At 31.2% G+C, this 20,025-nt stretch overlaps 3 protein-coding genes and 1 non-coding gene across 10 annotated transcripts; all 4 read right to left on the bottom strand.

Annotated features, from left to right (window-relative positions):
• Positions 1-2,827: 2,827 nt before the first annotated feature.
• On the bottom strand, positions 2,828-4,731 carry LOC107947037 (BTB/POZ domain-containing protein At5g41330). The gene has a single exon (XM_016881573.2). The coding sequence runs from the start codon at positions 4,340-4,342 to the stop codon at positions 2,948-2,950; it is 1,395 nt and encodes a 464-aa protein (XP_016737062.1). The 5' UTR covers positions 4,343-4,731; the 3' UTR covers positions 2,828-2,947.
• Positions 4,732-5,474: 743 nt separating this feature from the next.
• Positions 5,475-8,818, bottom strand: LOC107947038 (uncharacterized). Of its 7 annotated transcripts, none has more exons than XM_016881576.2 (3): positions 8,500-8,818; positions 7,959-8,027; positions 5,475-7,190 (listed from the first exon to the last, which is right to left on the bottom strand). In XM_016881576.2, exons 1-3 carry the CDS (start codon positions 8,611-8,613, stop codon positions 5,934-5,936), a joined length of 1,440 nt encoding a protein of 479 aa, XP_016737065.1. In that variant the 5' UTR covers positions 8,614-8,818; the 3' UTR covers positions 5,475-5,933. The 7 variants fall into 7 exon arrangements, with proteins under 7 accessions (XP_016737065.1, XP_016737064.1, XP_040963393.1 ...); XM_016881575.2 differs by having other exon boundaries at positions 5,475-7,193; XM_041107459.1 differs by having other exon boundaries at positions 7,959-8,059; positions 8,500-8,635.
• A 7,475-nt stretch (positions 8,819-16,293) lies between these two features.
• On the bottom strand, positions 16,294-16,365 carry TRNAT-UGU (transfer RNA threonine (anticodon UGU)). The gene has a single exon. It is a non-coding gene; the product is annotated as a tRNA-Thr (tRNA).
• A 291-nt stretch (positions 16,366-16,656) lies between these two features.
• On the bottom strand, positions 16,657-19,222 carry LOC107947039 (ubiquitin-conjugating enzyme E2 4). The gene is made up of 6 exons (XM_016881581.2): positions 18,983-19,222; positions 18,816-18,895; positions 18,322-18,436; positions 18,115-18,167; positions 17,866-17,994; positions 16,657-16,982 (listed from the first exon to the last, which is right to left on the bottom strand). Exons 1-6 carry the CDS (start codon positions 19,024-19,026, stop codon positions 16,849-16,851), a joined length of 555 nt encoding a protein of 184 aa, XP_016737070.1. The 5' UTR covers positions 19,027-19,222; the 3' UTR covers positions 16,657-16,848.
• Between the last annotated feature and the right edge of the window lie 803 nt (positions 19,223-20,025).

The following is a 20,025-nucleotide window of genomic DNA, read 5'->3' on the forward strand; positions in this document are numbered from 1 at the left end:
ATATTTTAAAAATAAAATATATTTTATTTAACTTACCTTGGAAACAATCTCTCATTTTATTTAATAAAAATTTAGATCACACGGCTCTAATACATATAGTCAATTTTCTTTAATCAAAACAAATCAAAAAATTTGAAAATTTTCAAAATAAAGCACCTCCTAAAAAATGTCCGAAAATAGAATAAATTTTAGAAGACTGAACCGAGTTTAACGTTTTCTAACAAATTCACCGACCTCATAAGATTTTTTTTGACAAAGACAAAATATGACAGGTATTGGTCATAGTTAATAAAGAGTCAGGTATTGGTCAGTGTTAGTCTATTGTACAGAAGGTCAAATCTGTACAGAAATCAATTTGGGGCAGCTTAATTTTGAGGTTGTTGTACTCTTTTGAAAATTTAAATTTAATTGTAACTTTTACCCTGTATTTTTTTATTTATAAATTTTAGTCTTTTTTCACTTGATTTTACTGTTAAAATAAACGGTATTAATGGTAAAGTAATTTTGTAGCCCTTAACATTTACAATTTTTTTTTGTCAGTTTGGTCATTACCATTTAAAGGTACATTAAAATTTTAAAAATTATTTTCATTCATATTTAATATATATATATAAATTTAAAAAATTACCATTTTAAAATTTTAAAAAATAAAAACTCTTTAAAATTCAAAAAATAAAAAATAAAAATAAATTTTAAAATATAAAAAAAGAATCTAAGATTCAATGTTATCTAAACTAGACCAAACAAACAATTCGAATAAGGAACCGGTTAGGGTATCAATCCGACAAGAAGTAAAAAATCAATTGACCTCTGAACTGGTACAAACTGACTTAATCGAGCTAAAAATCGATTGAACTAGCAGTTGAACCGATTTCAAACTGGCCTAACCAATTGATTCCTAAAATGATTGGTGATTTAAAGCAAATAAAATATTAAAATTCAAAAATAAAAATTATAAAAATCGGTTCAATTAGTTTTTAGCTTGGTTCAACCAGTCCATACAGATTCATGAGTTAACTAGTTTTTTACCTTTGACTGGATCGATATCCCAGCTAATTTTTGATCCAATCAGTTCGATCCTGTTTAGATAACATTGAATTTTGATTTTTTTTTATTTTTTAAAAATCTATTTTTTTAAATTTTAAAGGTTGTTCATTTTTTAAAAAAATTATAATTTTAAAACCTTTTATGTTTTTTGTTTAAAATAAGAAAAGAAAGGTATGGGTCAATTTGATAAAAAATTGTAAATTTTGAGGACTACAAAAATTTTAAATTTTAAAAGCTGGTAGATCTAGAATTGGTACAAACTGGTTGAATTGGCTAAAAAATAAGTTAAATTGGCAATTGAATTGATTTTTATATTTTTTAATATACTTCATTTTTTATTTCTTATTTAATAATTTTCCTTTGAATTGTTTTGGTTGATCGTTTCGGGAACCAATAATTCATATTAGTTCGAAATGGGTAGTCGGTTCAATCAATTTTTTAGCTCAGTTCAATTAGATTGTACCGGTTCACAAGTCAACCGATTGTTTGCCTCTCATCGAATTGATATCTCAATCGGTTTCCTATCCGAGAGGTCGATCTGGTTACATTTAGATAAGATTGAATTTTGAAATTTTGTTTATATTTTAAAAATCATTTTTACTTTTCATTTTTTATTTTTAAAGAGTTTTTATTTTTTGTCTCATAATTTTTATTTTTCAAAAAACATTATAATTTTTTTAAAATACATTTTTTTATTTTTATTTAAAATATAAAAAAATTTATTGGACTACATCGAACTGATTTTCTTACACTGATTTTGTTTTTGCAACCCTCTTACCATTTTTTTTCTACTTTACTTCTTCTTTGTAATTGAATTTTATGTTTTATCTGAGTTTTTTTCATTATAAAAGTTCACCTAACACATTTTATGCAAAAATATATAGAAAAGAACATAAAAAAGTTATTTTTAAGAAGTAATAAAAAATAGATTTTAAATTTGGAGATGAGAAAAAAAATAAAAGTCAAGGTTTTTTTTTAAAAAAAAAGAAGAAGAAGCAGCAGCTTGTCAGCCTATAAGTTTCATCGCAAAAAATTAGATTTAGATGAGTTTTTCGACAAATTTTTTAATCTCCTGTAGTAAATAACAAAATAAAAGAATATGTTTACAAGTTTTTATGTTAATAAAAAGAATTATTAAAAATTATTACATGTCACAAAGTAATTGACTAAATTTTTTTTAATAGCCGAGGTAATTTAGGTAATGGAAATAGTTTATGTACTATTTAAATCAATTAATATAATTTCGGTGTCATTTGTAAATATATATATATCACCGTCCCACTTTGTTGTTTAAGCTAAACTTAAACTACTGAAATTAAATATTTAGAAATTTGCAGACATTCTTAATGGTATGACCTGATTTATATAAAAGAAGTCACAGTGTAGTTGCAAATGCTGAAGCCGCCGTTCTTGATAAAGTAATGCATACATGCAGAGTGAAGCTCACTTAAATGATTGTCATTGCCAAAAGGGCAAACTTTTAAGTTTCAAACACCAACATTTGCCACTGTTATTTTCTTCACAAGTCAGAAAACTACTTCTGCCATTAATAATAATGCTTTCTCTGACCATAACATGTTGTGTTACTGTTTGGTCTAAATTAAGAGGAAAAGGGTTTCATATGTCAGAAAAACTCATCCTCTGGGGCTTAGCGAAACACCATATAATATTTGGACAAAAGCTGAGATTAGTTACAACAAAACAAAGAAAAAAGATCCTAGGGCAATCAGGCAATTCAGTTAACAGAAAAGGCTTGCATCTTCTTGTTAATGATTCAATATTTAATTAAAAAAATCTGTTGTTTGATATAATGAATTCGATCACCAAGAATCAAATCAATAGCCATAAAACAATTACAAGATAAAACAGTGTCCTATAATTACAACAGCTAACCAAAGGATCATAACCCTCTGGTTGAACCTTGCCAAACCTCAACAGCTTGCTGATCCTTTCGGGTTACAAACATCTTGTTTCCACCAAATGCCAAGTTGGTTACCTTCAAGCCTCCCATTGCCTTCACTCTCCCCATCACATTCTTCCTAAAAACCCTACCCTTTAATCGACCCTCCGAACCCGCCGCCACCTCCGACCACAACTCGATATCCCCTCCTTTACTGCAAAACACTTGATTCCCATGGCTCTCGATTTTGCACCCTAACCCTTCTTTCTTCCCATTCACTACCTTCCTTCTATTCTCAACACACATCCATGGATTACTATTATCATTTGCATCATTGTTCACAGTCCCTAAACATCTCAAATCCGCATTGAACACCTCCCCAGAGCTCACTCCAACCTTGAAAAGCACATTCATATTATCTGAAACACAAACATCGGCAAAGCAATCGACTTTCTCCTTCAATTCAAAGGCTACATTACCAGACCTTATATCCCAGAACTTAATGTTCCCCGTTACACCCGATAACCCACTATGCGACCCGGATGCCATGAGTAACCCGTAACCCGAAACCCATCTCAGCTTTGTAGCTGGGATGGCTGAATCGAGATCAGCCCCGAAAATCTCATTACGAGCAATTTCAATAACAGGGTTCAATGTATTCATATCATAAACCAGGATTGAATTGGAGTTTCTCCTACAGGATTCGAAGCTAGTAAACAAGAACTTGCCTGATGAACCGATTGCTTGAACCGTGGAACCGGATCGGGTCGCGTTCTCCCAATTGAGAACCTGTTTGACGCGTCCTTTTTGGAGATCAAGAATCTGGAGCCCCGAAAAGTCGGTGGCCCCGGCCGCCGCGATATCCGGAGAAATTGCGAGCAAGGAATCGATGGCGGTGAATTGGGTCAAAATCGTTGACTTCCTTGTCAGCGACCAATCGAAAGACGTGATCTTGCTACCGTGGGAAACATGCAACGACCCAAACGGCGTCGAGGCAATCGCAGAAGGGGTGTCGCGGCCGTTTAAGGGTAATTCAGATGACTTCCGGAGGGAAAAAGCGTCAAGGTGGGAAGGGTCGCTCAAAGAGCTAGTCAAAAGCGACTCAACGCCGTAGAATCTGGACTCTTCGATGAGGTCCCGGAGGTCAAAGTCTTTGACTTTCGAAGGAAGGGTCCCGCTGCGGAGGAGGGAGAGGAGGAGCGAGAACTGATCCGGGTCCCGGTCCACGAAACGATCCGAACCCGTTTCCGCAAGTCGATAAATAAGGGATTTAGGACCCGCTTGGGTTAGGGTCTGTTTGGTCGTTTGGAAAATCCGACCGCCGACATTAATCGATACGACATTACTGTTCAACTCCGGTTCTGTCTGCAAACAACAAATATCGAATGATGGCATAATTGTCTCAAGGAAAACCTTCTTACCCTGTTTTCAAAACCCAAAATTTGAGCAAAGATTTTTTGCGAGAGAAAGACAGATGGACTCTAATTTTGAAGGGAGAAGGAGATGTGGGCAATAAGATAATATAAAGGCGGTCAGGCGTAACAGTGACGAATTATGAAATCTGAGCATTTGAATGCATATTTGACACAAACTGAATATTTTATAACTAAACACCTGAAACTGATGAAAGGAGCCGTCCAAGTTGAACATTGACAAGCGTTTTACATGTCTGACTATCTGTTTCGTTTCTTTTTCTAGAAGCACAGGAAAAACAAAAATGGAACGAGAATGCTGTTTTGTCTTTTTTTCCCTGGAAGTATTTTTTGTTACCTTCTAGGCCTTATTAATTATTTCTTTCTGACCATTTATTTATTCCTCACAATAATACCAATATTTACTTTTTGTACAATAGAAATAAATTTAGACAATATGCTAATATTTTAATTTTGTTTTTTAATTCATATTTTTACAAAAAGAAATGTTTTTCAGACTATTTCGTCTTTCTTTTATTTTTTAATTCAGTTTTCTAAATTTCAATTTTTATTGAAAACTTTAAACCTGGATTTCTTAGATTAATATAAATTATCACTTTAATGATATTTTCTTTATCAAACATCTTATTTCTTAATGGACTCTAATATCAATTATGATTTTATAAAATTTAAGTTAAAGGTATGTATTAAATGCGTAATCGTATTATTTGTAAAATTCAAAAAAAAAATCCAAACTATATAATACATATATTTGTAAAATCTAATTTAAATCAATTTGATGTTTAGAGATCAATTTAACGAAAAAGGGAATAACTTTGATCCCCCCCCATCAGCCCATCAGTTCAGTGTAGATTTCAATTAGCCCAACAGACCAAACTGGCTTCCCCAGTTTCAGTTTAGCCTTTGATCTGTTGATGGATAAGATGGATAAGAAGTTAGGCAGCTGACTCTGATTTCCAGCTGCAGCTTTCCATTGAGTTTCAAAACAACTTTCAATTCTTAGACTTTTGAATACTTAAATATTTTTATCATTCAAGCTTGACAATGACAGACAAATTTTTTTTATTGAGTTCAGTTCAGTGATATAGAAAAAATTTAATCGAAGCATCCTCAGGTAACAATATCACCCGAGCGAATTGAATATCCATCAATTTTGCAGATACCAGCATAAGTAAACATCGGTAAAAAAATTTCCCCTTCTTTTAACGGCAATGCTATTATTACTTATTATTATTGCCATCTACTATCCTGTCATTAGGATTTTAAATATGGGGGCACAAATCAAAAGGACTGTGTTCATATCTTTCTGCCTAAATTAGAGATATATAATACATATATTAAACAACAGAACTACGCCCATAAGACTCTGTTTCCTCCGAAAACATTGCAATATGCGCCGTCTGTGTCAAACCCCCCCTAAAATTATCAATGATATGGTTGATTAACTGTGCCCTGTTGCTGTTACCAAATTGTTGACTCTGGATCCCCAAAGCCACACCTATGTTCTTAAAATGATGTGAAAATCAGAAGGCATCGACTAAAATGTGTACCGGTTAGCTTACTCCTGGTTGCATCATAGGAAAAAATGACCAATTCCTGGCTACATTATCATCCTTTCCGGCTACCTTCTTGTTGGCCCACCAATCGGAACTAAGAATAGGCTTATGGGCATCAACTCCATCGACGTTCTCAAAATTGAATTCTTTAGCTGACCCGAGTGTTAAGGATTGATTCTCGTGGTGCTGCGGTGTGCCTTCCCTGTCTGCTGGAGCTTTCTCTGGTCTTTCATTGGATGTTTCACCGACACGATATTCATAATCTTCTGCCACCTTAGTTGTGTTTTCTTCTCTTTCTCTTGTTGCTTCATTATGTAGAGATTCTGGAACAGCTTCAGATGATGTTGCTGCCCCAGTTTCCGCACATCTTATAACTTCTTCCGTAGTCAACTCAAATGAAACTCTATGATTAACTGCAACTTGATCAATTGGGTTTTGTTTAATCAAACTCGGATGTGACACAATTTCAGAGAGCGGATGATCCAAACGAAGACCATTGTGAGGGGTGCACGTTGTAGCATCTGGGGTTAAAGTTCCAGAACCATGACTTGATCCCCATTCACGGTTGGAAAGCTTATCAAGGTTCAAGAGCTTGGGAGGGTCACCCATTCGGAACTCAGGAAAACGTAAACCAGCAGCAAAATCACCATCAGGGAAAGGAGATGAGGTGCCAGAACCTGAGATTCCTGAGCTTGGTGAGATCAGTTGCCCAATGGGGCTCCCAGGATGAAGTTGATAGGACTGAAATTCATACTGGTATATTGGGAATCTCTGACCAGCCTCTCCATACTGGAGGTTAGGGCCAAGGAACTGAGCAAATGGCACCTCGGGCGAGGAAGGTGTAGTCAAGTGTACCGACTCCGGAGGAGGAGTGAAGGGAGCAGTTGAAGGTTCAGTGGTGAAGGTGGAGAAAACAGGTGGTGAAACTAACTGAGTTTCATGAGCATAAGGGCCAATTGCAAAAATTGAAGCAGGCCCTGGGGAGTACATACTGGCAGAAATAGAGGTGAGAGACACTAACCCAGCTGGAGATTGAGCAGCAGAAGGGGGTTCAGATGGAAGGAAAGATGCAGGAGAGGAAGGAGGTGCAACAAAGGGAAGTGTCACTGTAACGGCTTGGGTTGGAATTTCAGCAGCGGGCATATTAGCACGGGAAGAACTCGTTTCAGAAACAGGAACAGCAGGTCCAATTCGCTTTTTCTGTTTGTAAGATCCGAAACACCAATATTTGCTCCACCAACCACCCCATCTTTTCTTCTAGATGTCACCAAATTTAAGATGAAATGGATTAATACGGGAAATCACACCAAATCCTTATCTAGCTAGAAAGAAATCGATTAAATGACACTGCAAAAACTTTGGTTCTAAAAGACAGCCATATTACAACAATAATACAACCCACCCTCGTTGAAGCTTTTACAGAAGTGTATCAAGTAATGAAACATATTAAAGCATACATGCTCAAAGTTATAGGACACCATGCTACAAATATATTTTCAGCTCTTTGGCAGAAAGAGTATGAGCACACGGCTCTTTTTTCCAATTGAAAAGGTTTTAACCAACAAGATAACTCAATTTGAACCAACCCTTCTAACATCTAATTTCAAGGAGCAGAGGTAATTTTCCTGCCCCTTTTTTAAGTACTTCTGAACCTTCAACTTCGTGATTATAAATTACTATTTTTCAACTAGACCTCCAGTACAAGGAGATTATACCTACGGAAGGAATAAAGCAATTTCTATTATTCAGAACCACTGGCTATCTTGAATTTTGCATGTCCAAATGGAATTACCTGATCTTAATATCTACAGAAGTTTATAGTTTCCAAAATCTGAACGCATTTGAAACCTTCTAATTAGTTATCCCAATATCATGGCCATAAATAGACCGTGATACAAATCCATTTAACAACTGAATTTAGGTTCCAAATTGTATAATTCTTTTGGTTTTTTACTTCTGATCTAGGAACCTCTGCTGAATTAAAGTAAAACTAGAAATATGACGTGAGGAAGATCATCTAACCTCAAGGTGTTTTCTCGGTATATAAGGAACCACTTTTTTTCCTGGAGAACCCATACAGACTAATAAACACTGTTTCATCAACACTGACTATTCTCAGATTCCTGAACTGCCAAGTTCAAAAAGTAAAATACCTGTACGTTCTAAACTTGGAAGAACCAAAAAAAAAATTATAAATGCAAAAACTTCAAACAATTTATAAATATAAGTACCACAAGCAACAGTTAGAAGACTTGATTCTGGTATAAGTCAACCTTCAATAAATCTAAGCCTAAAATCACAACGATTTAACTTGACATTTCCTGAGCCAAAAAAATAATCCTAAACTTGATTAAAGATCGAAGTTCACTAAATCACCGCAGAATATAATCAAAGAAGAAAAAGGGAAAAAATCATACAAAAACAGATCACGAAATGAATGCCAAAGAAGCTTAAAAACACTTCTGGAACTCAACCAAATTGATCTAAATTCTATTAAAACAATCACGTCAAAGAAACCAACAGTAATTAAAAGAATACATATGAAGGAAAATATAAATTTTACCTGAACCGTAGATTGCGGGACACGATTCTCAGCTGAAGCGATCGCGTTAGCGGCAGCATGTATAGTCTCCAAAGGGTTATTCATAGCTCTAGATTCTCCATTTGCGCCTCTCATTTCAACGTATTTTGTTTCTTTTTTTTTCCGACGAACCAAACAGCTCCAAAATTACCTTCCTCTCGGAATTGTCAAATTTTCTCGAGAAAGAAAAAATCGAGAGAGAGAGTGATCGGCGAGAAGGAAACTGTGATTTATAGACGAAGCTTCCCTACGTATTTTGAACTCTTTTTTTTTTTTTGTTCATTAAATCTAAATCCTTTTTTTAGTAGATTACTAATATCGTGTGAAATATATGTATAAGCAAAAGCTATTAAGGTCAAACACGGCAGTCACTTGATTTTCTATAAATTCGATGTGATTAACGAAAAGACCCGACTTTAGGTTAAAGTTTATAAATTCCTTAAATTAGTAGCTCCATTTTACTAATATGCCCTTCCTGTTCACAGTTATTTACTAATATGATTATAGTATATAGAGATTTTACCATATTATGTAAAAAGATAAATATTAATTTTAATATTTCAACAAACAAAATATGATAAAATCTAATTATTAATAATATTAACAATGATAATTTTTATTTTAAATAATAAATAATAATTAAATTTTATTTAAAGTTGTCTAGTATAATATATAAATAAATAAGAAAATACAATTATCCAACTAAAGATAATTTTTAATAAAAAATGTAAATTTTGTTAGGGGATAATAAATAAAGTAGTTGTCCAAGGTGTGCACGTGTGCTCATCCACGTCTTGATGGGTTTCGTGCGCGCCCCTACCCAACCGCATAATAATATAATAATGAAAAAGATAAAAAGGGGTCCCATCGACTTCCTCGAAAATTCTCCTCCTTTACCTGCCGCTTCGACCAACCTCCCACCGTTGGTCCCATCTTTTATTGCCCATTGTTTTTTATTTTAAGGGTATTTAGTTATCAATATATTATCGATAGATTTACTTAAGCTATGTTCACTGCATTTAGCTCAGGCTTACTTTATTCTCAAATAAATCGTTTTTCATATAAGTTTTAAAAAAATATATAAATTTGAGTATATTGAAATATATTATCCCTCCTATTTATAGATTGAGGATAGAATATGAATAATTTTAAACATTATCTTAAAAAGAACAGATATAATAAGAATTTATAATAAAATTATTAAAAATATATATTTAAAAATAATTTATCACAAAATATTTATTAATTTCATCTTATTTTACCTCAAAAATTAATATTAATTAATCTAGAAAAACATAAAACGATTTAGAATTTTTCACACAAAATTTTAGTTCAATAATAAAATTATTTTTATTAAAATTTCAATTATAAATATATTACAATAATTATATTTTTAATATTATTTTAAATAATGAAACGTGAGCTGCACACAACATTTTCTTCCCTAATTTTTCTAATATCACACGAGAACAATGTAATTTTTTAAAATACGATGAAAAGTACAATCGTTACCATTCGGTTCAATAAAATAAGCTAACCACAACACTAACATCTCAAAATTCATATAAATATAAAACATCTCAACTTTAATAATACAATATAATAAAGTTGATTGAGTCTTAATTCAATTAATATTGATATTCGTTATTGGTAAAAAAAGACATGAATTTGAACACGTTTATTTTTCTATAAATTTATCTAAACACTTTATTGATGTAACATTAATATTTCTTTTTTATATAAACATATATTTATTTTTTTACACAATTACCTAAAACCTTCTATTATTCTTGTTTAGCCCTTAAATAAAAAGATAAGTGTGTTTCAAACGCACTCAAACCACGCCTCCTGCACTGACAAATGTTGATGAGCTAAAACTTAGTCGACTCATATAATGATTATTAGTAATACTAATAAAAGCTTAAAATCAAATTGTGCTCTTTATATGTATAACTACTTATAACTCATCCTCAACCATTAATTAGAAAGATAAAAGGTATTTCAACACACTTGAACCCAAGTTTTTCTGCAATAATATTAAAATCAATCGAGTTAAGACTCAATCAATAAATAAAATTGTATTCTTAATAGTTTTAACTAACTGGTTTGTATTATTTATTTAATTGTGATTATTATCGCAAGTGCTACTATATTATTCATTTAATGGTGATTATTATTATAAGTGCTACTCTAAATTTTATATGTTTGTAACATTTTTTCCCATGTTTCCTATTTAATCTTTCAATTCCTAAATTTATAATTAGGGTAAATTCATCATTAGTCAATAAATTATACGTAAATTTTCATTTTGATTACTTAATTAAAATAAGTTACAATTTGGTTATTGTATTATTCGAAAAAAAATTTTAAGTCATTAAATCATTTAAAAGTTTTTATTTAAGTCATAGGAGTACTAAAGATTTTTTAAGAAGTTTCACCAGTGAGCTCCAAGCAATGATTCAACGAATGGCAATTTGAATTTTTAATTGTTATATTTTAATATTTAAAATATGATTTATATATTTAAAGTAAATTTTACAAACAATTTACATTAATTGTTTAACAAAGTATTTAAATTTATATTTCTCATATATCAAATTATTAACATCGAGCTAAAATAAATTGTTTTTTTATATTTTTATTATAGAAAAAATGTTTCATACATCACCGGTTAAATATTTTAGACTCGACAAGTGGGCTGAGGATATGACAAGTGTTTTATAGAGGTGCGGCAAAAAAAATCAAATATATAAATAAATATGATACTTCTCACATTCTTAGCACGTGTTTCTCATAGGGTGTAGTAAATAAAAAATAAAAACTTTAAATATATAAATAAATGTAACACTTCTCACATCACATACTTAAAGAAATTAAAAATCTCCACAGATGATATATTAAATATTTACTCTTTATTATAACTTAAATTAATATTTCATAATTTAAACATCATCTAAATACATAATTATTATTTTACAATACATTATCTAAAATAAACCTTTTATATTTTAGAAAATACTTTTCCAACAATAATATTAAACACTTACATCAAACTAAACTAAAGTAACCCTATTTCCAACATTCAAATTTGAAATAATCAACTGACTCTAAAAAAAAAATTAGTCCTTTATAGCCTTTCTTCAAACAAAGTAACTTTCTCAAAAAGTGTTTATCCTGTTTTTTTTTTCTTTTTAAGATAGTTAAAAGACATGGTTTTGATTCCCATCTCTTTATCAACCTAATGATCTTGTCCCTTTTAAGGGCAAAAAGGTTTACCATATAGTTGGTGTTTAATAAACTTACCTTTCCTTTTTTGTAATATTTACGAAGTTTATGCCACGATTTTTAGAATTAAAATGGTGGTCAAATAAATTTAATTATTGATTTATCGATTTAAACGATTCATCCGATTCGATTAAATAAATTACTGAAAATTCATAAAAATAAAATCTTAGTTTAAATTATTCGTACCAATTCTTAAATCAATTGGACTAATAATATATTTCTTCATACTAATACCCTAATCGATTTCTGATTCAATTAATCTAATTCGAATAACCCTAATTTATACCCCCAATCTCTCATCTCATCATTTTCATATACATGATAAAATCAATTACTGAAATGGACAGGAATTATTAAGTTTTAAGTATATGCTGCCTGCCTACCTATCTAGATGCCCTTTTCTAGTTTCTTTAATATTTGTGAAATCAATGGCCCAAAGTCCCCTTTAACCTAAGTCGACTGTAGGGAAAAGTGGCTTTTGGTTGTAAAACTATGCCCTAGCTTTGACACTCTAAATGTATGGATTTCACAATAATATGTACTAGCACTAGCCTACTCTGGTCGGATCTTCACCTTTTTTATTTGCTATAGGGTTTTGCTTTATTTAATTGTATCTGTATTTGTTAAATTTTAAATGCACATAAATGGGTAATTTACCAATAAAAGCCGTTTTTTTCAAAATTTATCGAAATGGGTCGATTTTTTGATTATTTACCGGAATGGGCCATTTTTCACTAAATCACGTCCACGTCAGCGCGATGTCAGGGTACGTGTCAGGACATCGCGTCCACGTCAACGCGATTTGCTTACGTGGACACAAATCGCGCCTACGAGGACGCGATTTGCTGACGTGGATGAACAGTTTATGTTTTTAAGCTTGTAAAACTTTGAAAGGCCATAACTTTTCGCTCGGTTGTCCGATTGAGACGATTTTTTTTATTTCGAAGGCGGTTTGCCGCAGTTTTCGTTGAAAAAAATCCTTTTTTGCCCCTAAATTTTGCTTTTTTCGATTTAAAATTGAATTTTGAAACATTCAAATCATTATTTTCCTTATTTATTTGAAGTAAACACCGGATCTTTTTTTTACAGAATTGTCTTATATCATCCTGTTATAGGTATAAGTCAGCTCATTCCACTTTTGAGAAGTTCCCTAAAATTTTCTATTTTATTCAATTTAGTCCCTAAAACCTAAATAGTCATATTTTCAAATCTAAGCTTCGTTTTTCAATTCAAATTCAATTTCATCCTTCTATAACATTCAAATATTCTTAAATACAAAAAATTCATGCTAATTTTGAAATAATTACACTTTAGTCCCTATACTCATAACTAACAAATTATACTTTACAAATTAGTCTCTATTCATCTCTAAGCAGTTTTTCAGCGCGTAGATCTCGAAAATTTATTCGAAATAAAAAAAATCGTCTCAATCGGACAATCGAGCCAAAAGTTATGGCCTTTCAAAGTTTTTCAAGCTAAAAAACATAAACTGTTCATGCCACGTCAGCAAATCGCGTCCTCTAAGGCACGATTTCCGTCCACGTCAGCAAGTCGCGTTGATGTGGACGCGATTTCCTGGCGCATACCCTGACATCGCGCTGACGTGGATGCGATTTCGCGGAAAATGAACCATTCCGGTAAATAATTAAATAGTTGGCCCATTTCGGTAAATTTTGAAAAATAAGGGCTTTTATTGGTAAATTATCTCACATAAATTGAGGGGCTTTAGAAAAGCTGAAAATAAATAAAATAATGTATGATTTATGAATAAAAAATTAAGTTAAATTGTGGTTGAAAAAGAAAAATAAAGAAAAAGAGTGAGATGAAAAGTAATGCCTTACTTTTTGACCAAGCAATAAGCAACAAAGAAAAAGAGATCTCTTATTAAGTTGTCATATTTATTTCCCAATTATTAACATTTAAGTCAAACTTTTTTAGGTCATGAAAAAGGTATAATCACAATCATTATCTCTTTGAAGAGGCCTTTTAAACAGGGAAAACAAAGAAGAAGAAGAAGAAGAAGAAGAAAAGGCCACTACATTCTGTAGATAAGTCTGAGACTTTATTTTAACAAAACATAGTTTACAACTTCTTTTTCCCTTTTAATATTCTTAATAATCTTGAAAAGGAATCTTCCTGTTCTTCTCTTTTCCACCCTTTAATGGAGTTGAATGGGTCCTGTTTAAATATATCTTCAGAGGCTGAAATTAAATTGTAATTTTTACGATGGTTAAAGTGTAATTTTATTTTTATTAACTTAAAATTTTAAAAAGTCTAGATAGAAATCAAAAATTTCAAAATGGTAAAATAATGATCAATTTTTTTAAGTGCTTAAATAAAGACTTCTCAAATGTCACATATCAAGTCTTAAATTGTATTACTATTATTATTTTTTCAAGCAATACTTGACCCAGTTGTCATGTATTTTGTTCTAAAAATATTCACATTCATCTAATTTTTATTCAAACCCTTATCAAATTACTTTCATAAAAGTTAAATTTTTATATGATGTTTTGAAAAGTTTAATCTTTTTAAGTTAGCAATCTCTAAAAATATTTTATCTTATAAATTTCTTATAATACTATTTTTGTAGTCTAAAATTTGAGTAGTAATATAATAGTAAAGGCGAAGCGACGATGATGAAGAAGATAAGACCTGAGACCTAAGTTAGGCAAAGAGACAGCGAAGAGAAAGAATAAGAAAGGAATTTGGCCATAGTCATGGATGGTCGACACGTGCGGAAACAGAGCGATGGCTGTTGACGATAAAAGAGAAAACGTTTTTGTTTTAGGTGAAGGGAAGTGGGAGCCAGCCAATTCAATTAGCGGGGGTGGAATTGTAAATCCCAAATTTCTAGTCTTGACCTTTGACCTGACCTCCTTTCGCATCGGCAATACTCGTCAACATCCTCGCCACGTCCATCTCTTTGCACGTAACACTTGAATGACTTTTCTCAAGATTAATGGTGTAAAGTAAATAAGTTGATTGATAGTTAGAGAAGGTGAAGGCAATAATGTTAGGTTGGATTGAGCGAGAAAGGGAATCAACAATGGCAGCTACCTGCGACAAGATATAACCGAGTTTTGGACTTTGGCCCCAAAATTAGATTTCTCATGCCGCCTTCTTTCTCCTAATCAATCATCGCAATAATAAATGTGAAAAAAGTCAAAAGTAATTGCACATTAGAGTTATTCAAAAATGGAGAAAAATCGTTAATAATTTTACCCTTTGCTTAATGTTATTTTGGATGCAAATATTGCTTAATGAGATGGAACATGGAAGGATTAGTTCTCCCCCACCTCTGTTTTATCTTTGTTGGTGTTCTTTTATTTTTGGTTATTAATGAAGCTTTCTTTCAAATATAATTTAATTAATCTTTTTTTTAAATTAACAATACTTATCTTTATTTTAGTATAAAAACTGCAAAAGATGAAAGACCTTTGATTAAATAATTTTATAGGGCGGAGAAAAGTTTACATTTTTTTCACTGAATTTAAGATTATTTTATCACAAAATTTTAATTTTATGTTCAACACCAAAGCGATTTCTAAGATCTTGTTTGATAAAATGCTAAAAAAATCCAATCAACTGAAGATTAATCTGCTATGTATACTACTAGATAAATTTTTTTCACAAAAAGTGTGTAAAATGATACTTTGAGCAAGCAACACAAAAAGATAGGACCTGATTATCATTTAATACTGAATAAATTCAATTGTCTTTTTTAATTTAATTTTATTTCATTTAAAATTATATTATCTTTTATCAAACAATTTAATTATACTTAATATTTAATTTTACGTAATACACCAAACATAATTTACAACTTAAATTCAACACAAATTTTCATTTTATCAAATATACCCAAAATTACCCTAAAGCATCATATAATAATAAAAGAAATGTTGAAATTTTATATAATAAAAGGATTAATGTATGTAAAATAAAATATTTTAAACAATTATATTTCATCGATAAGTAAGAGAAACGAGAAGAGTGATGTAGTTGGACGTTTCATTCAAACGAAGAGAGATGATAATAGTAAAAGGATGTATTGATTGAATAGCGAGAATTGAAAATTGCAATGCTAAGCATACATTAAAATTTTAGAAAGGATATTTGTTGGGATTATTTAATATTTTTTCATCCATAATTTTTAATACATTAATCACCACTATTTAAATTCGTAAAACCTATCCTTTAATTATCATAATCATACTTTTTAAATAGTAATTGAAGTTATATTAAATAGAATCCTATATATTGACCTCATAATTAAGGTGTTCATCATTCTAGATGTAACTTAGGTTCGAGTTGCGCTAATCGCGTTATTGTTAATTCACCAAAAACATTTATATTTAATAAAAATTAACTAAAAAGATAATAAATAAGACACGAACCCTAATTTATCATAGATTATTCTCAAGTTTAATGTCACTTAGAGATCTCCTTAATTTACTTAAAAAATTACAAACATATGAAAATTAAGCATGCCCCCACGCAGGATCGAACTACGGACCTTCAGTTTACAAGACTGACGCTCTACCACTGAGCTATAGGGGCCTCTTCGCTTAAGAAAATAACATATAAACATAATATCTTATAAATCCAACCATAAACTGCATTAATATCATTCATCCAAATATCAGAAATTTGTAGACCAAGTCAAAAGCCATACAGTGTTGGAGATGTGGGAGATATAAATTTCATTGGCTGCCAACCAAGTCATCACCAAAGTTAGATCAACCAATGTGTAAATGGACACTAACAAAGCATAATAAATAGTAGTATAATTGAAGCAGGCACACAAGGAGCAGGAGCATATGGGAGAACTACTTTTCAAAGTCTCAGCAGTGGATAAATATTTGAATTATTGAACAGTGGATTAATTTACACTAACATCCATGGAAAGTAATGACAAAAAGGGGTAAGTAGGAATTTTTCCACATGTTCCCCAGTTTTGTTGTGTTCGAATTTTCCTAGAGCTGAATATCATGTACAACACAAGACGATTTTCGTAGCAAGTATGCAGGGCATAATATGTGCCTAAAGGTCTGGTTTTCCGGCGATTTCCTCATCATCCGAGGCAGCATATTCATCTTCACTCAGTTCTTCGTCACTTGACTTCACTTCTTCTGCTCCTGCAACATCGTCAGGTTTGGCATATTTCTCACGGTATTCTGGTACACGAAAAGAGTCATAACTTATATGCATTCCAGGAATAAGAAAAAAAAGGCATCCTTAAAATGCCATTGCAAAAAGAAGACGTGAAATGTATGTTGCCACATAAGTCAAATTGCCAGATCACACTCTGAAAAAAACGGTACTTGCAACGATAGTAAACAGTAAACACCTTGGGGTCTTGTCGAGGATGATAAATGCGGTTTGCCACAATGAATTACTATTGAAAAGAATGGATTTCATTTGAATATAATATAAGAACCGAGAAAGTAGGTGAAATGCTACGGCCACAACAAAGTAGGTTGCAACCTCCTCTTTCCAAATACAAACATAAAAACTTCTCAGCTCATACGTATTTTCTAATCCCATATAAAAAACGTAGCCTGATTACAAAGAAAGGACTCCCAATGACAATAGGTAACAAGCTTCAGCTTCACGCCCTTTTTTATGTTTTTCAAGAGAGTTGGCAAGATTATAATTGGAGAAAATAGGACTCTCCGAGCACTTAAGAAGTAGTACCTCGATTACATCAAGAGGAATTAAGGATTAATTTCAAGAAACTAAAACTACCTCTTTGATTAAGAAAAATGTAACAATACAAAATTCTGATGCCAAGGCATATAGAAACTATAACTAAAACTATGAAGTTCAAGACTGATGTTACCTACTTTAGACTAATGATAAAGTTCAATCTTGTCGACAACTTGAATACTTGATTAATTGGCCATTAGCCAGCAGATATCACTTAGCTAAATAGCCAGCAGATATCACTTAGTTGATTTAGCACGACAAGAAATCCAACAAAACACCTTCGCTGAGGGAGGCATTCTTAAGAGAAAAAAATGCATATTTAAAATATAAAAAATTATGTACAAATGCTACCTTTCACTTTTTCTTCATAAGCAGTACGATCACGCATCATAAGAGCAGCAGCTTCTCCATTCAATGGGTCTGATGGATTGGGATACAAAAGGAGTTGAGGAAGAAACACTTCAAAGACATTAACAAGATCTGAAATTGAACACAAGGATGAGAAAAAAAAAGAGAAAAGAGAAGAATAGATCGTCATTTATCAAGTTCCAATAGTACTAGCAGCAACTTTGAAACAAAGAAACAATGTGCAAGGTTTACCGAACATAGGGCTCCAAGTTTGATTGATGACATCCAAACAAACTGAGCCAGACCTAAAACTCACAGTTCAAAGATATTTTAGTTAACAATAATAAAGCATTTAAAAGTCGAAACCAGTTACTCACTCTAAATTACCAAATACAAGTTAATATCAGCCTTAAGACAGCTAGAACAGCCAAATTTAGAACTTAACATCCACAAACTTACATTTCATCAACATTTGGGTGGTAAATCTTGTTCACAAATCCAATTGATGGAGATTTATAAGGATAAGCATCTGGGAGCTCTACCCTTATCCTCCACACACCACCATGGTAAGGACCTGCCAAATTTCATATCAGATAATCTATGATTACAAATACTATCCCCATTTGGGTCTAAAACTAACAAAATCAAATTCTATCAACAAGCACTCCTCATTCAGAAAAATTCAATGAACGACATAAATAAACAGTGGCAACTCAAATAAGAACAAATAATTAAAATATAAAATATGACCTTCAACACTTCCATTGCGCCCAAATAATTCCCTTAACTTCTAGTTTAACCAAAATATACTTTAACCTCCATTTTTTTCCCCTTTTTACTAGATAAACCCTTAACAAAAAATCAACACAAATACTTAATTAGTTACAAATCAAAATTTAAAAAAGCTTATAGATTCGTAAGAAGAAGAAGACAGTAAAGAAAACGATTCTTACTGTCTTTTGGTCCGTTGAATTCAACATAAAATTCTTGCATGCCATCATTCATCATCTCCACTTTGTAGTCACTCATCATCCTAGAAAAAAATCCAACAAAAAGTTAAAAAAATCAAACTAAAATAAAGATACAGATTTTTTTCAAAATAAAGAGAAAAATAATTTACAGTTTCATTAAGTCCATCTCTCGGCGTTTACTTGGAGAAGACATTTTTTTTTCCTTACGGAATTTCTCAGAGGAGAAAGAAAGAAGAGATAGGAAAATTTTCTTCACAAACAAAAGTGGCAGAGCACAAAAGTAGTTCGTACGCCAATGAGTGAACCCAAATACTTTATATACGTGTGTACCTTTACCGCAGTAATTCTAGTTTCAACTCCAGTAAATCTCTCTTTTTTTACAAAATAGGATTTTAATTTAAAATAAAAAATTAAACCTTCAAGTTTATCATTTTTAATAATAATTTTAAAATTTTAAAATTTTAAGAAATATATTTCTACATATTTTTTCTCACATCATGGATAATCTAAAATATATTGAAGATTTTGCTTTTACATATATTTGTTTATGTTTATTTGGTAGAAGAATAAAAAAGGATAGACTTTGGGGAACATTTAATTATTAACTATAAAGATAAGATTATGACAGACAGAACATTTTGGAGCACCAAGATTCCATATTCGTACTTAAACTTTTTTACACTATTTTTATCATATTTCATTGTTGAATATTAGTAAGCGATATCGACACTCATTGGCTCAGCGTAGCCGACATTGTAATTTATAATTTTGTATTTTTCTATATCATAATTTTATTTTTAGTATTATATATTTATATAATATTCGGAACAAAATTGCATGTAAATTAAAATTATATATGCTAGAGGAATATTTATTACCACTACATTAAATTAAAGTTTCCATTTTAGTTAGAAAAAATATTATTTAATTTAACAAACAAAAAATTTCTTATTCAATTAAAAAAAGATAAATCTGAATAATCACATTAGCTTTACATAAACTCAAAGGAATAAAACACGAATAACTCAATGCTACAATTAATCTGCATGACGACTATAGGAAAGAGAAACAATTTTATGAAGCCAAATGCCATCAACAAATTTTTATTTCGTTTTAGCTTTTAATTTTTTTTGTTTATAAGGTGAATTTGATATTATTTAAGGAATATGTGATACCAAGATTATTACTATAT

This window comes from Gossypium hirsutum, chromosome D12, assembly GCF_007990345.1.
Source record: "Gossypium hirsutum isolate 1008001.06 chromosome D12, Gossypium_hirsutum_v2.1, whole genome shotgun sequence".
In the NCBI taxonomy this organism is placed as follows: Eukaryota; Viridiplantae; Streptophyta; class Magnoliopsida; order Malvales; family Malvaceae; genus Gossypium; species Gossypium hirsutum.